Source organism: Gallus gallus, chromosome 2, assembly GCF_016699485.2.
Source record: "Gallus gallus isolate bGalGal1 chromosome 2, bGalGal1.mat.broiler.GRCg7b, whole genome shotgun sequence".
NCBI classification, from domain to species: Eukaryota; Metazoa; Chordata; class Aves; order Galliformes; family Phasianidae; genus Gallus; species Gallus gallus.
This window is the reverse complement of record NC_052533.1, coordinates 130,435,666-130,453,896: the sequence shown is the minus strand read 5'-3', so window position 1 is coordinate 130,453,896 and position 18,231 is coordinate 130,435,666. Positions and strand designations below refer to the sequence as shown.

The 18,231-nt window shown below is 41.9% G+C and overlaps 1 protein-coding gene across 21 annotated transcripts in view; it reads right to left on the bottom strand.

Moving 5' to 3' along the window:
* The window catches only part of OXR1 (oxidation resistance 1), a 245,380-nt gene that overhangs the window by 126,564 nt on the left and 100,585 nt on the right, over positions 1–18,231 (bottom strand). For 9 of the 21 annotated variants that reach the window (XM_046928711.1, XM_046928728.1, XM_046928745.1 and 6 more), the window contains one exon: positions 1,932–2,097. The exons of 8 other annotated variants lie outside the window; for them this stretch is intronic. In XM_046928711.1, coding sequence (XP_046784667.1) covers positions 1,932–1,990 — 59 coding nt within the window. In that variant the 5' untranslated portion in view covers positions 1,991–2,097. Of the gene's footprint in view, positions 1–1,931; positions 2,098–4,007; positions 7,382–18,231 lie in introns of those variants that run through there. 4 more of the 21 variants (XM_046928719.1, XM_046928767.1, XM_046928775.1 and 1 more) reach the window with 2 other exon arrangements.

Genomic DNA, 18,231 nt, shown 5'->3' with positions numbered 1-18,231 from the left:
AGAAAAAAAAAATTAGAAAGCATTTAAACCATGTATGGTGGGAACAAACCAGAATACAAAGCACCCCAGGGGCTGGGAAAATGTACAGTTTGATCTTTGTGAATTTCAAAGTAAAAATCCCTTACTGCAACAAAGATTTGGAGGAAAGCCGAACTCATCCTTATCTACTGAATATAAAACAGTCCCTGAGCCTCTTGGGACAATTCCAGAGATTTTACCACACAGTTAATAGGAGAGACAAAATCACTCATTTCAAGAGTGATACTTATTCTTCATGTGGTATTACTGAACACCCAGAAATCCTCGTTAGGGATTTGATTTCCTTCTAGAAAGAAACGGGATTTAAACCAATGTCAAAGCCAGGATGTATCTGATTCTGGAAAACACACTTCTTTCTCTGTTTTCAATAAAGCACTGCAAAGATTTGTTCACTCATATAGGGGAGAAAGCCTGAGACCAGTTACTTTATTTCCCTGTTATCCTCTCAAGCCTCTGCAGAAACCTGCCTTTGCACATGGCCAGCACTTTGGGAAAGCCATGCCAATTGCAGTGCATCAGGTGAAAGCCCTGTGGCTGTTCCAGCTCCTCCAGCCTGGCTCCACATTCTGCATGAGGCTCCTTCTGTACACTTGCAGCAGAAGGCGATGCCATGTGGGTCTGCTGGACAGTTTTTTGTTTAACGCTCTTGAATAGCTCCTGCAGCTCTGGCCATGCACTCACAAAGAGAAGATAGCAGAATTAGAATGACACAGACCAAAAGAGAGAAACCCAGCAGTGGTGGCGATGAAAAGGTGGCTGCTGAACGCACGGAGCAGGACAGGACCTCCACAGCCATCAGCAATGGGGTACAAAAGCATGGAAACAATTTGTCACCATTTTCACAGCAGGAGACAGAGGAAGCACCAAAGGAAAGCAAGCAGCAGGTTTGAAATCAACAAAAGGTTGTACTTCCTTGAACTGCATATAACTGCACGACAGAAATTATTGCGCAGGCCAGGAGCATCACTCAGTACTAAAAGGAATTCCACGTGTAAGGGAGAAACATCCATCAGGGGCTATCGAAGTTGCATGCATATACACAAAGACAACCCTTCCGCCGGGCAATTCCTTGAACCGAGGAAGGCAGAGGGGTTTCACAGCCGCTCAGTGCATGCCCTGCTGCTGACACCACCCCACGTGCCACACTTCTATGTGCGCTACACAGAGTGCGCTACACATGTGCAATCCAAGTCTGAATTGGTCATTATGGATTGAAGAGGGAAACAAAACCAAACAACAAAGAGCAGGTAGAAGAACGCCTGCCACCGACCAAGGAAAAGAGCAGTCTGTCAGAATGTTACTTTGGGAATCGACCATGCAGTTTTCTGATAACGCAAGCAGTTTATGAGATCATTCAATGGCAGAATATAAAAAGACCTTCACACAGGTGGTGTTAGGAAAGGATTAGGAATTAATTCACACCTATATAGCCCGAAGAGCAATTCCAAGCAGCAAGCATTTATCAACAACGCGACATCGAGCCGAGCTTCAGGAAAGCAAACAGTGGGGGAACCAGAGTTTTATGCCAAAAATGAGCTTGTACAGCAAGCACTACAACACTCTTTTTCATTCCTTTACACACACTATCAAATATTACCGTGCAAATTAAAGACACAAGAGCTGTCAGTGGTCAGAACACCAGGCAGCAAAGCAAACCCACCCTCGCTTCACTGCCCAGTCATTGTGAGGGACGCGGCTGCAGCACATGCAGGAAAACAGCCGTCACACATCACTCTATGGGTGGCAAGGGAAACGGTGAAGAACACCTAAACTGTTGAAAAACTGGGTTTGTCGTGCCTGCAATAGGCAGCCCAAGCCTCCTTAACAAAGCTCGCACCTAAAGTGTTCAGCGGAACACCACAGAGTAAAGACTTAGAGAAACGGACACAAACCTTGTGATTATTCCTGGGAGCATGACAGCACTGCTACAGGTAAACCCTTGGAGGATCATTTACAGAAGACATATAGATTGGTTGCTGCCAGGTTACATCCATTAACTCCAAGCGGGAGAATCCAGAATCCGCTTGTGGTTCAAGTGGGACAAGGCATTCTCACTGCCTGGGAGAGAAGATTAGTGAGTCCGCTGGCAAAGGATTCAACGCGCTCTACACACCACGAACGGGCCTGGAGACACGCATTCACAGGAGGATGAGGTATGGCAGCAGTGTGGAGGGCAGTGATGGTGATGGTGATGGGGAGGAAGATGGCAGCAATCATGCTACACACATAAAATCTCAGACAGTCATAGTGCACACAGTTCGTCATTTTCCTCTTGTGTTAGGTTTTGTAATGATTACGAGCTCAAGATCATATGGCTTCACCATGACTGCATAATATTTTACAGCTGCTTCACATGGTGGAAATAATATGCTCAGCAGTTAGAGCGTGTGTTTTGTCAGGTATGAAAATTTCTTGATCTTTTCTTTTAGGGTTTTGAGAAAAGTGGGTTGCTATTTGCTGACAGTTATCTTGATTCTGGACATGTTTTAGAAGTGATGTGTAAAGTAAATTACTATTTTGGATCTCACTATTTTGTTAATAGCTGCTATGCTGTTATTTAAATAACTCCCACTAGTTCCATTTTCACAAAAGCTCTTCCAGTGCTTTATGCATATCTATTTTAGTACAATTTGCATGGGTCTTGAAATTTCCAGCTCTGTCACATTCTGCACAGAAAAAAATCTGCATAATGGTTTTAAAGCGATGGTAATTTCCATTTAATTCATATTTGTCTCATTAATGCTGTAGCATTATATCCAATGCTGCCTTACTCAAAAGGATGGGATTCAAACCGTCCAAATTATTGTAAGGTTGTATCACTAGGGAAAATCTTTACATCACCTGATTAGAAGGCGTTGTTTCTGAAATCTCTTTATTATATGCAACCAGCGCCCAGATCCCATTCCCTGAACTTCACCATGGGATTTTCACACTGGCAGGACCACGTATTATACTACTATCTTCTTTTTGCCAAACAAAAAATTCACAGTTTTCAAGAACAGGTGTAGCTAGTGGTCTCAGGGCTGCACGACATACCTCGAGACACATGGAATTCCTCATCTACATGAAGCCATATAAACTTGTAGCATTTTTCTGTGTAATGTATTTAACTTTATCATAACATCTATTGTTTTCTGTTATAACTGCAGGCAATTTATACATCATCAAAACTGTTTTATCCATAGCCTTTTACTTAGGCAACTGCATTCACGTTTCTTTTCGAATCCAACCTTAGGCTTGACTGTTTTCTGAGTTGTTTACAAGTCAGCAGCAATACCCCAGGGCACTTAATGTTCCTGAGATTGCCACAGTATACGCAATCATAACATGCATATACTTATGTAGTCAAATTTGGGAGCAAAAAGGTCTTTTAACTTCTCAAAGAGACAGCAGAGGAGGTTGGAAGCTACAACATTCTTACAGCAACACAGATTTGTGTACTCCACTTCCACCGTCTCTGCAAATAAGCATCAACACAGTAGGTAGCCGCTGCTTAAGTTAGAAGAAAATGCTGTGGATACACTTGCCCTAGGACATAAAAATGCAAATCTGCTCATGCTTCTGCCTTGTTCAGTAATTCACACAACCTGAGGTGCACACAGGGAAACAACTTCAGCACTTCCCTTAAAATACAGACTCCACTCCTCCAGCCAGGCACCCTGTGCTGTCCGTGTGTGACACACCACCCTCATACTGCATAGGGATGCTGGGCAACCTGCAACAAACTGGAACCTTCTGCCGCAAGCAAGAGCCACCATCCTTAGCGTAAGAAGCTGGACACAGTGCAGAGAGTGACACTGAGTGACCAGCCACTAGACTGTGAGGGTTAGTCCAGGACAGAAAACACCACCATCACAGACATTCATCCAAACTCCAATATTTGCAATGTGTGTGTACTATATTCCTCCAAAAGTTCTCAAAGGACAACACGCAACTGTCATAATATGAAGCAATTAGCACTAACTCACAAAGGGCAGGCTCTTCTTACAGTGAAGAGAGGCTGAAGCTGTTCCTTGAGGAGATTGAAACATCTAACATTTCTCCTTGCTAGAAACATAAATTGGTTCTCAAAGCGCTCTGTGGGATATAATAATATCAGATAGATCTCTCTGGAAGCACCTAACTTGTCAAAGAGAAGTAAAAAACTAGGCAAAATGAGAAATACTTCATCATCATAGCCAAAGGAGAATTCAGTTTCTTTCAACTCATAACTCAAGCATTTTGAAGAGTAAGTATAATTTCAACACTTTAATGAAATGTGCAGTAAATGTAAAGATCGTATTAAATTAGTTTTACATTGATGGGCTTTATTGACTATTATTTGATAGATAGAAGATGAGAGAAAAGAGCAAACCTGCACCAGGGAAGTTCAGACTGGACATCAGGAAAAATTTATTTGCTGTGAGGGTGGTCAGACATTGGAACAGGCTTCCTTGAGAGGTGGTTCATCTCTCATGCCTGTCAGTGCTCATGATGCACTTGGGTCATGTCCTTAATAATATCCTTTAACTTTTGGTTAGCCCTGAAGTGGGCAGGCAGTTGGGATAGATGGTCTCTCAAGGTCCCTTCCAACAGAACTATTCCATTCTATTCCTTATAACACACTCTTCACTGAAAATATACTGTTTTCTTATTACATCCAAGGTACTTTTTCTTGAGAGTTTCACTGGGCACTAGCTGTAAAGGTTTGAAAAAGTACCTGTCTTGTTTTTTACTTCTGATTCATAAATTAGGTTAGCCAAGGTTATAGCAGGTGAGAGAAAAACGTCATCAAAGATCCAGGAATATTTTATATTTGGATAAATGTACCCTCCTATCCTTCCGGCAGGAAATCTTCCTGCTGTAAGTATTCAGCTCAGATCAACCCCAAACAGCTTTCTGTTTTCACTTGCCATTAAGAACATGGCAAAGTTGTTATCAGCATTTCCTCCACAGCCTCCAAATCAGCCTGCACGTTTGGGGACTGAGGATCCCAGGCTGCCCTGCATTCATGTGGATGCTGCGGCCACACGATAGACAGAGAACCAGAGCCATGTGTAAGTTACGCCAGAAGAAATTAGAAAACAGAAAGGCTATGGCTGGTTGAAACCCAGCGCCTCAGCAGGCACATGCACATGTTGAGATTGGAGAGGAGGCAGCTAGCATCCCTCTGTGGTTATTTACCAAACAAGTACAGTACACCATAAAAACACTTCACTACTGATCTGCTTCTTTGTGTTGCAGATTTGCAGAACGTCCAGAGGCCTTCTGAGAAATCAGCCACCGCCTTAGCAAGAACAAAGCAGCGGATGCCTCAGAGGTGGGTGAGTGCCAGTGGTGGTGCAGGCCTGGGAAGGTCCCTGTCAGGGCTTTGACAGTAATGGCACTGCCTGTCATGGGCCTGAGAAAAACTCTGGAGACCACTAATCCTGGCTCTGCACTCTGCAGTACACACAGAGATTTATGGACAGGCTACCTGAACCTTTAGGGACACTCACCAGTATAACCCTGGTGGATCAAGCAGGGAAGAACACACTGACAGCAGAAGGAGAAAGGAGAAAATACCAAGGGGAGTCCCCACGTACGCCATGTTGCCAGTGCAACAGTATGAAAGGGATCATTGCATTTCAGCCACACTCTGAGTATTTTCTTAACCTTTTAGCTGCAGATGGGGGGTAGACATCAGGAGAGAGAGAGGAAGTATGGGAAGACATAGGGAGAGGAGCAGCACTGCTGGCAGGTACCCCGCACCCCACTTCTGCAGCTGCAGAACAGTGACCAGCCTCTGCTGCGAGGGCTGCAGTGCACACCTGATAAGGTATTAAGGGCCCCACACTGCTTGTTTCTTCTTTCCCTTGTGCAGGGGGGCTGTACAGGCAGCAGGTGGTGATACTATGATTCAAGTACACAGCCTAAAACCACACTTTAGTTTCATGCTGAAGTGAAGACAACATGCCCCCACCAGAGAAAATAGGTAACCTTTCCCTTGAGCCACTGGTTAGATAATATACCTGTGACAAGCAGCAATCTTTTCCTGAGTTTTTCACTCACAATGATACAAAACAGAGCTGAAGAAACATAGAAAAAAAAAGATTACTGAACACAGGTGCCCTGCAGGATTTTATATTATTATTCTTAAATCAATAAGCCCAGAGAGCAGAATTGCTATAAGCACTGCAGACACTAGCAATCTATAAGCATCATAGTAAACGGCATTATTTAAAGAAGAATCCAATAAAAAAGCACTGTACTTTGGTTATCCAAAGCACAGTGAGGCTTTTCTCCCCCATTTCAGATGAAACAGCACCTCAAGGCCAGGCTGGCACTGCCAGGTGAAAGATCCTCGGGACCAGATACCAACCTCACAAGACTGGTATTAGGAGATAAGGAGCTTGTGTCTGACAAAAAGAGAAAGAAAAGCCAAGGAAAGATGTAAACACATCTGGAAGTCATCAAAACCAGAGCTGAGATGACAAATGAGGCTGCAGCATGTTAAATGAGGCAAGTGAGTTTAGAGGCATTTATGCATTTAGTTTCCTAACTAGAGCTCAGTTCCAAGGCAGAGCTGTTAAACAACCACCTGATCAGCATTTGTGAGGAAACAGCATACAAGCTGAAACACAGAAGCTGAATTTAGATGCATGCAGTAAAACTGTCAAGATTTTAGAAATCCTACATATAAATCAGTGACTTTTAGTCTAAACACAAAATAAGAATCAGTAAATTGCATTTTCTGTCCATGAAGTATTGGCAGGATTTCAAGATGTATTTTAAGTAATCTCACAACATGAGATTTTTTTCCTTGGCTAATCTTCTATGAAAAGTAACCATTAGGAAGTCAAAATATTATGGCTAAGCCTTGCTAATTGCTCTTCTGAACAAAAAGGTAAAAATCTGTCACTCATGAAAAGTAAGAGGAAAAGGAAGAATTTAGGAACATAAATCAAGAGGATAAAAAGGAAAAGACTATATCCTGCTCTCTTCATGTATTTCAACTGCCCTGTGCATTTTTCTACCCTCAGTTCAGATCCCATTAAATTTGGGACTAACATCCTGCCACATTAGGAGCTTACAAACAACGTTACTAAAATCGGTGTAAGTCTTTACAGCGAACAGGCAAAAGGCTGCAGAGCACATCACGCCTTTGTCCATCCAAACTGGAAGTAGGCACTGCTTGGAGCCAGCTCTCCCTGAATGCAAGTGGGAAAGGGCCAGCTGGCACCAAACCCTCCTGCCTATTGCAGGGGCGTACGAGTGGCTCTGCTCCATGTGCCAAGCAGGGTCCTCTCCTTGGAATGCCAGCTGCATGAATACCTGCAGGTACCTTAGCAAGGTGCAGACCCAGGAGCTAGCTAGAGCGAGCAGTGGGTCCTTCCCCACTGAGTCTGAAAGCTCCGGTGCTTCATGCAGTTGACTGCAGTTGACTGCTTTCCACTTTCAGATGATTTAGGCTTAAAAATAAGCTTTCCACTGAAGTCAAAACCTAGAAGAAGCATACCTTTGGATTATGCAATTTTTATATTTTCATAATTTTCTATAAGGTAATGCTTTAGGATAATACATGGTTTTGGTAAATAAAAACAGACGGAACTGGCTTAGATTGGCTGTAAGATTAATGTTGGGTTTATATTTTCATAGAAATATTTTAGAACAATAAAAGGTTTGTTTGGAGATATCTGAAACCAGAGAGAAAGGCTGTTCCTACTCTGCAGCAGGAATCTGCATTACATGAAGCAGTCCAGTGCCTGTCTCGGTTCTGATCATTACAGCGACCCCCTGTAGATCCAGCCCCACAGCTCTTCCAAGATCACTTGGTGACAAATGACACACATTTAGAACATCACAGTACTCAATTTATGTAAACAAAATGCCGAGTTCCTTCAGCTTCCATTCAATTTATTCTACAATGTATACTGCAGAAAAAAAATCTGTTCGGAATTCAATAATTTATAGAGGTATACATATTCATAGAATACAAAGCTTTTAATTTTAAAGAGGTAGGAATTAACCATCTGTTCCTGTAAAAAAAAACCATGGGGCATGTAGCATACAGGTAGAAAAAGACCAGACAGTATTTTATGCGCCAGAACTGACTTCTTCATCTGTGCTGCAGTGACTTCACCTTTACAGAGATGAAATCTTCGAGAAACCAAGACGTTATATAACTCAGTAAAAAGCTGATAAGGTCAGTGTCATTTCAAATTCCCTTGTGTGAAAATGAATTACAGGATGTGAAAGAAAAAAAAAAAAAGCCTTTTCAGGAACCAAAATCTCCATCCCATGACATAGCATATATATATATGTATATTTTTAAGTAAGAATGAGCAACAAAACTTTAAAGAAGAAGAATGTGTGGGAGGGAATCAGAGGGACAGGCAGAGCAGAGAAGGAATAGAATAATTTCAGATCACCTCGAGGTACTTTTATGATGAAGTAAAAAGATAAATCCTTTCGATGATTTGTTGTTTTGATTCTTTTTATGCTTAGTAAATGGGTAAAGTGATGGTGACTTACAATGCTGAGTTTAATTGGAATAAGAAAATGAAACAATTTCTTTCAAAAATATACACCTTTTAAGTTGGAAACACAGTCCTACTTTGGCTACCCTCCATTTTTCTAAGGGAAAACAGTCCCTTCAAAAGAAGTATTAAATTAAAGCTGTCTTTGATTGGAGGTAGGTTAGACAAAGACAACAGATCGATTTTAATATCAGGTTTTCTCAGCAAGGAAAATGAAGCAATCCTGCTGTCTCAGAAGCCAAACATATACAATCCACAAAATTAGATGGCTTTTAATCCCTACATTGACCAACATAATTTCTTTTCCACTCAAGCATAGGCCACCTAGAAAAAAAAGATGTAGTAATTCTCATTTTATGCAGTTAGAGGGAGTGCAGTTTTAGAGGAAGAAAGCAAGAGGGAGATGCTTTCTGTAAAATGGGTATAATGGCAGAGAAAAGAGCAAATGTAAAGCATACCCAAAGCACATGAAAAGAGAATTCACTGAAACTAAGCCAAATAAAAACAACATTACACAATCAGGAATTCCGAATGGCTGAGATATTTTGTAAGAAGAAAATAACTGAATATATATAATACAGGGAATTGCTGAGAGAAGCAATTCTGAACGGAGCAGGGCACTGACCATATAGGTGCATCAGCTGCAACTCTTCCATGGTCTGATCAAGCTTAAATTCTTCCCAACAGAGTATCAGTTTTTCAACAGGTCAGGGAAGTGCCAAAGAGAGAAAAACCTAAAATTTTGAGAGAGCTTACAAAGAACCATGTTATGGAGCTGGATCCATTCAGAACTGTATTATAGGTATGTTCAAGTTTGGGATCTGGATATCAGAAACTGGCCTGGGTTCTAACACAGGGGGTATAACTCTATCATAACACAGCCACAGTTAAATGTACTGTCTGCATCAGAAACCGGTCTGTGGCTCCAATGAATCCCCCAACCACTACAGCTGGGGAAACCACATCTCTCCTACCAACTTTTATAGGAAGTCTCACACACTGTGCTTTTGTGAGGCACTAAGAAGCTACTGAAGACACCACCAGACCAACGTCTTCATGTACTCAAACACTGAAACTCAGTTACTGGATCCGATCCTACAAACAAACCAGAGAGCCGTTGTACTGCATGGAGTATTTTTTACACTGAATATTAAGCTTAGTACATTTTAGAAGCATAAAGAAACGTTTGCTGCATTTTGGTCAGCCATTTCAGGATTTCCCACCAATCAAACATCAGCAGCAGAATTTCAGTGACTGGGAAACTGCATCAGTACCATAGGAGAAAACTGTAATGCAGCAAATTGCTACTTCTGTTGTTTCCTGCACTATAGTTATAACATTTTACATCTTCTACAATGTGAGTACATATTTCTTTAAAATACAGCTTCTAGCAGAGATATAACTATTAAAAAAATAAATAAAATGAAAAAAGGGTTGAGATCTTCATAGTCAAATTCTACAGCTGTAATACCTGGGAAAAAACTAACCAAAGCGGAATTCCCAAATAGCTCCCATTGCTATCCGATGATATTTCTTTCTTTATTTCCCTCTTTTTAACTAACATGCCTTTGCATTTTAAAATAGCCATGTGTTCACTGTATCCTCCTCTCAAAGATACCTTCTGGGTAGCAATTAAATGTATAATTGAGATCTTCAAGACATTAGAAGGGAAATTTAATGTCTTTTTAAGTGGCTGTAGGGAATAAGATAACACAAATCAATTTTACACCAAAACACGTTTGCACAAATGCACTCAATATGCATTGCAGAACCCCTCATATTTCTGAAGGGCTTCTTCCACAAATAAAGCTTCCAAGGCTGTCACAGAAGGGATTTCAAGGCTTTAAGATGCAGCACATAATATACTGTGGATGAGATCGTCAGTCAAATTATAAGATTTTAAACTTGAACCTGTATATTGGACGCTAGATCTGTCAACACATTGTAGTCACAGTGGTCCAATTATTTCCTTTCTCCCCTCATTTTCTTCACCAGTCATAAATACAGTGGGATTTACCATCTTTTGAGACTAATTCCCCCATCTGTATCCTAAGGCTTCTTGCAGGAGACTGAAGAGAAGCACTTCATTCATCCTTACCTTTCTACAGTTGATATTCTAGCTAATTTATCAGTGTTTCAGTCCACCACTCACAAACAGGACTATTTAGCTGCTCACTATTGCTCTGGGAACAGTCACTGATAAAACCATGTCCCACTAGAACTAAGCTAAGAATTCAAGGTGCAGCTCCCAGCTTTAGACAGAGCACTTCAGACTGGAGAAAACCAAATAAAAATAAATAAATAAATAACAATAAAAAACTTCCTTTTATCACTACTCTGCATCACTGAATGCCTAAAAGGTTTCAAAACAAAGATGCCATTGACCCAATACAGACCTTTTCATTCCTCTATCCCCACATCCATACAAACAGTGCATAATTAGGGATCTGAAATTAAACTCAGCAGACAATAAACTGTGCCTTTCTTCCAACCAAATCTTGCCATCTCTCTTGAATTTCGTACCCACATGGAGCCATTCAGTAAAAGCACAGCAATTCTCCAGCTCCCCATGCCTAACTGCTCCTCCACCTGCTGCCAAGCAGACAGCAGCTCCCCAGAGATTCGCCTGTCTTAATCTCCTTCTTTCTGTCTCATATTTCTCCATTAATATTGCACCACTTCCACTACGAATACAGGACGGAAGGAGCACATAAGTAAAATTCAGATAAGCAAATTCATGGGTTAGAGCTATTTTTATGTGGACTCTTCTCTGAAAGAGGCTTTTGTTGTTGTTGTTTTTAGTATTTTTTATTTTTTTAAGATGGATGGAGAAATAGCATAAGCAATCAGATTTTGGAAAGCTTCCAAGAGAAGAAATGTCAGGAGAACTGCAGATGTAGTAGCCTGTGCATTTCAATCAGCAGTACAAACAATGGATACAAAATCCATTTAAACCGGCTGTCCACAACTCTCTTGGATAACACATCACTTCTTTTATGTTTCTTAGACTTTCACCCTGGCAGCAGCTTGAAATCTTGCCCCTTGGACAGAAGCTTTTCCTCAGGAGGTCAGAGCCACGTCAATATACCACGTCAATATAGGTCAATATACCCTACAGAGCTGGAACATTCCTGCCTTGACATTCGCAGAACCACAAAATCATAGGGGTTGGAGGGGACCTCTGGACACCATCAAATCCAACCCCCTGCTGCACTGGTTCCCTGCAGCAGGTCTCACAGGAAAGCATCCAGGCAGATGTTGAGTATCTCCAAAGAAGGAGACTCCACAACCTCTATGTGCAGCCTGTTCTAGTGCTCCATCACCCCCACAGTAGTTTTTTTTCTCTATCTGTATGGAATTCTCTATCTGTATATTTCATATCTGTATGGAACTTCCTGTGTCCTGTTTTGTACCCATTGCTCCTTGTCCTGTTACTGGCTGACACTGAAAAGAGCCTGGCCCCATCCACTTGACTCCTGTCCTTAAGATATTTATAGACATCGATGAGTTCTCCTCTCAGTTTTCACTTCTCTAGCTCCCTTCTCAGGTTCTTGGCCTTTCCTCAAAACGGAGATGCTCCAGGCCCCTCATCATCTTTGTGGCCTTGCACTGGACTGTCTCTAGAAGTTCCCCGTCTTCCTGAACTGAGGAGCCCAGAACTGGACATAGTACACCAGAAGTGGCCTCATGAGGGAAGATTAGAGGGGCAAGACAACCACCCTTGACCTGCTGGCCACAGTCTTCTTAACGCACCCCAGGATACCACTGGCCTTTTGGGTCAAAAGGGCACACTGCTGGCTTGTGACCAACCTGCTGTCCACCAGGACCCCCAGGTCCTTCACCACAGAGCTCCTTTCCTGCAGGTCAGCTCATAACCTGCACTGACTGATGCAGGTAGCTATTCCTCCCCAGGTACAGGACTCTACACTTGCCCTTGCTAAAGCTTGTAAGATTCCTCTCTCGCCCAACTCTTCAGTCTGTCCAGGCATCACTGAATGGCAGCACAGCCTTCTGGTGTGTCAGCTGTTCCTTCCAGCTTTGTATCATTAGCAAACTTGCTGAGGATGCATTCTATCCCTTCATCCAGGACACTGATGAAGATGTTGAACAAGAGCACAACCAAATTTGTTTCACACTCCACAGCTCCATTCTGTGGATCCTATGTTTTATGTATACTCAGTTTCCCTTCTCTCCTCTTCATTTTCCCCCCTCCCCCTATTACTCCTTCTCTTGCAAGGCAATAATAACCTGAAGGACATGGATACCCTCTCAGTCTCTCTTGAAATTTAGGAGGGTTTTATTGGCTACATCTCTGGTAGCTCTGATTGAAGCACCCTCACCTACATTTGCTTCATTCTGATGGAGCAACAGAAAGTAAAAAGAGACAAGGTGTTATCTGTACACACAGTGGAGCAGGATAGATTAAATCTTTATGGAGACCAAGGCATTATATGCACGTACAAAAAAGCAACAGACTCTTCACATATCTGTAAGCTTCAGCTTCTGCACTATGATTGCCTTATTCAGGCTTCCTGAAAAATCAGGATAGAGAAAAATAATTCTTTATGGGGCAGACTATCTATTGCAACTTTGGAAGACTGACAATTATACAGGGTATTCTTAAAAGTGAACAGCTGTTGGACAGCAACGGAATGCAAGAGACACAGTTAATAAGGCAAAAAACATACTCGCTCCTTCTTCAGGCCCCAGTTTTCCTAAGGGTGGTTCCAAAGAGGCATCTCCATGACTTCAGCCTGAAAGATGCTGTGTCTTACTGAAAATCAGTAAGGTCACGCCACCTCACCACAGTAATCTCCCTGGCCTCTCCAGGTCTCCAAACAGGTCAACACACCTGGCTGCATGCAACATCTTACAGGGTCACTGCCCCTCTGTATCCCCTCTGTTTGTGCAACAATGTGCAAGCAACTTTGTAAGCCAACCGGACTTTTTTTTACCCTCTGAGAAGAGGAGAGAGCTTTACAGACAAGGTGTAAAGCTAGAAGTGTCTTTGTCAGTCAGGAAGCTGCCATCAGTCTTACAGCAAAAAAAAATTACTTCATTCAGAAGCTGTGAGTGCTTTCAGACACCAAAAGGAAAAGCTGTTTTTACCATATTCCTGTACTCAGCACAACAAGGCCTGCATTAAGTAAGAAATTACTGCAGCTTTCAAAAATAATTTCTCTGCAGAATCACTGTTATCCAAGTAACTCTCTGCAAAAGCAATCTGTTTTCCAAACGACTCTCTCAGCAGCCAATTGCTGTGACACTGACATCAGTCGCTGCTCAGGTCAGTGCCTGCTTCTCACCACGACAGCTTCTCTCTTATCACTCAGAAATTATTGGTGCCTTCACAGCTGCCCAGTCAGGAGGGCGTTTGGTCAGTGTAACAATCTCAACCACCCAGCACTGCCTGCTCGCTATGAAACTGTGCTTTAGGAATGGGTGCAGCAGTTTTAGAGAACAATATGTTTAAAAACTTCGGAAACTGGTTAACCGTAATATGCCTCCTTTTCTCATCTTAGGTAGGTTAGAAAAATTGAAGGTCAATTCTGAAAGGAGGCAGATATCCCTAGTTTTCCAGAAGAAAACCAGAGAAATAAAGAACTTCTTGCATTGGCATTAGCTATAAATAGCACAGGGAGGTAAAGCAATACCTGGGCTGTTAGTGAGCATCTCTGAAGTTCAGAAAGCAGCTGCCTATAAGTGAGATTTGGAAACAGAAAGGCAATTTAATCTCATTTAACTGTCATTTACAGGAAGAGAGAATATAAAAGTGCAAACTAATTTTGGTTATTTACCCCACAAAAATGACGTATTATTGACAACACCTAAACTTCTTATGGTTAACATCTTGTAAGAGCAATCCATCCTTGTGACAACAGTCATAAAAGAAAGCCTCATCAGCACACACACACACAAAAGGCAGCATTTGTTTTTCTGCTTTACTCCCAGCTCCTGTAATAAAATGAACGTTACAAAGGCCGTAACAATGATGCTCAGTGCTGGGTTTAATCATTTTGGCCTTTTATCTGCACAGGGAAATAAAGTTTTCAGTCGAGAACAGGCTGACTGGAGGTCTAAATTTTCATCCAGAAACGGCATCTGAGGGACATATATTGTCTTTCAGCTGGCTTTTAAAAGGTGGACTGTAAGGTGAGGAACTTGTACCACTGATGACCTTAGGTTTCACTGTTTTCCTTTTCTAAAACATCATTGTTCATTAATACGCCCACCTTCAAAACAAACCAAAACACATTATGCAGCCCACGGCAATGACATATAGCTGAACAGCTGTGAGCCCATTTCTTTATGCTTATAACTAATAATTCACAGCTCTCTGTTCTGCACCCAGCAAGTTCCACACCTCTCTCTGAAACACAGTGACCCCACCATGCTCAATCTCAGACCTTCCAGCTGCAGGTACGTGTGTGCTACGACATTAAGTAGTACTTTACAAGGCAGGAAGCACACGTAAGCAAGAGAGAGAAAAAGTGATGCCCTGCAATATTCATAGCTCCAATTAATTTCATCTCATCAACAGTTTCAGCGTCAACCTGATGCTAAAATGAGTGTATAAACTCTATCCACAGTGTTTTAGAAAGCAAAGCTTTGTCAAGTGTACCAGCATGGTGGATATTTTTTTACTTCAGTAGATAAAAAGTAGTTACATAGAAAAGTACAATACTTCTTTGGTCTTATTTACATTGACATGTTTTCTGTGCATTCAGGAGGAACACTGAGAATCAGACTGCTGAGGAAGTACAAGTTATCCTCTGTTCCCTGCAGCACAAAAGTTTGTTGTCAGCAGATTTCTCTGCATTGAGATGCTGAGCGGTAAAATGTAATTATTATTTGGGGCCATGTGCTCCTGCACATGAGCTCACAGTTAAACAACTGCATTCCTATTTAGAGGAACATCCTGATGTTCAAAGCCACCAAACACTCAGTAACACCAACTGAAACTAAAGCTACTTAAGTACAAACCAAAGCAGTATTTACTTTCAAATTTCTGCACTGAATGAGGAGTCTGATTTCAGCATTCAAGTTATTTAATCCAGTATTAACCTCCAAACTTTGGGATTCAAATTTCTTCATAAACAAAGCAAATGACATTATCCCCATTTTTATAAGGCAGCTGCTGACATCTCCAAATGACAGCCTGCTGGGCAGGCTTCAGGGCTAACATAGCAGGGTTCCTGGAAATCAGAAATAAATCCAGCAGAGCTCAGGAGGGTTTCTGTGCAAAACCTACCCGCACTACACACCTACAGCATCTGCCAGTGCCATTCATCTTCCACAGTCACAATCGCCATCAAATACAAAGGGAGAAAACCAAAGCAAGCCAGTATGAAAGAGGAGTTGCCAGGCACACAACGTGAAGGCAGCAAAGCAGGACACCAAGCTGTTCAGGACTGTGACACTTGGAGCAATTGGCAAAAACACTGTCTCTCTCTCACTGAAGCCTAATGGCTGATGGGACAAATTCATTTTTACTGCTATAAATCTGTGACATTAAATAAGGACCTCTAGCCACACAGTGTTCAGTATCTCTAATTAACACAGATTGAGCTGGGAGTCCAGGACACGGGCTGATCTCACGGAAGCTGGCTTGTGGTACATGGGCATGCAGTCCCCAAGCTTCCTTTGGGAAACTGGGCCCCTCCTCGCTGCCCCCAAACCGCACCTGTAGCTGAGCTGAGCTGTAACGGCTCTATTTATCAGTCAGCCGCTGCTACTCAGGATCTGCCACCGCCTCTGCACAGCCATTTCCACAAAACTGTGTTTCCTGTTACTGTTCTTCAGCCTTCTCTCTTCCCACGTTCTCAGTCTAATACAACCCACAACGTGTCGAAACAGCAGCAGCTCATTAGAGAGAAACCAAACCCAGCCGGAAGGTAGGCCCTGCAGTGTGACACTGATTCCTTCTTCCTCAGGGCCATATCTCACTCTCAGTCCCCACTGCTCTCTTTTTTGCTACCTACAAGCGGTATCTGCATACACCAGAGGAACTGCAACCCATATCCCACCACCAACTCTCCAGAAAACACAGCTCAAAAAAGGATAGGTCACTGGCAGTGATAAGGAGAACCAGCACCATGGCATGGAGGAAGACTCAGGACTTTGAAATCTCTGGAGCTTCCACAACTGCTGCTGAGTAAAGGCAGCAGTGATACGCTACTAATGCTGCATCCTCAAAAACCTTCAAGAAGAGAGCACAACCCTCCTGTCAGTACATCTCACCTTTCATTCCACTGAGTGCACTGGGATACCACAGAAGTAACCCCATCCTTCTACCATTGATGGCTGACATACATCTAATTTTTTGCTCACCTTCCACGTTCTGTCTCCATGCATCCTTGTGTGCCTTGCTAAATGCTCCCAAAGACACGTATCACCACTAATATATTTTCCAAATCCTCAGTGCAAAAGATAAAAAGTTACAAAAAATGTATCGCTATTTTTAATGCCAACTTTCGATTTCTTATTCTCAAGGTGACTGTAAACAAATTGGTTTACAATTCAATAACAGAAGCCATCTCCCATTTCAAGAAAGCTTCATAAGAAACAGCTATCAGCAGCAATAAAGAAAAGTGCTAGAAAAATCCAGCAATTAAGACCATTGATGTGGCAAAAAAGGAGAAACCTGCTTGTAAACTCAGTATGAGTTCCTTCAGGGCAACTAAGGGATGACGACATGAAGATCACTTTGATTCACTTTAGGATACAGTCAATCACAACTTAACATACATTAATGCCAAACTGTTGCCCAAGTGTAAAAAGAAGCAAAGCCATTTTCCTGATCCAGAATAGCACTCACGTTACTGGAACTGAGGCTTGCATTTCTATAGGCACATAAGGACTGTTCAGCTAGAGAAGCTCAGCGCTGGATGTCAGTGGTGCTAGCAGCGACTGTGGCATGCTTCCCCTGCTGCCATGACCATTATGACCAAGTCTGGCCTCTGTGGGAACACAGACGTGTACTGCAACACCTACCTGTTCAAAATGAGAGATAAAATGAAATATTCTGACACCCTGTAGTTTATTTATTCATCAGCTTTTGATATGTGAAGGTTGACACGGCCATTATTGTTTAGCACCAGTACATATATTGTGTCCCCTGCTAACTAGTCACATTATTTTGAAGAACTCTAAAATTTTACATCTAACATTTACATAGTGAGGACAAATCTGTATACAATGAGCAAACTTTGGATTTTCTTTTGGTTCACTGGTCCCTTCTGCTCTCCTATATAATCTGCCAGGCCAGCTATTAACAGAATATTTACTTTTGGTTACCAATACTATCTGACGTGGACTGTAACTTATCCAAACATCTTCGTTTCATAAGAGCACAAGACTTCTGTACTCCATTTTAAGTGTGAGAAGAAGTCACAGTCACAGTCAAATGTAAGATTATATGAAATTAATACTTCAAATTATAAATATCTATGGTTTTTGCCACTATTTTTGCTTCCTTTTTCATTTTAAAGTTATTCCCTATTTTTTGTATAATTCTTAAGTGATGACAATCATTGTACTGGTCCTTCACGGAAGAATACATTATCACCTCCTTTAGTGTGTTTCCAACACAGTTTAGACTACTTTTTCATATCTGTTGTCTTTGTTCTTCCCCTTCTCATGTCTCTTTTATGTTATCATATTATTTCTCTTTCCATTTCTCTTTGCGGTAAAC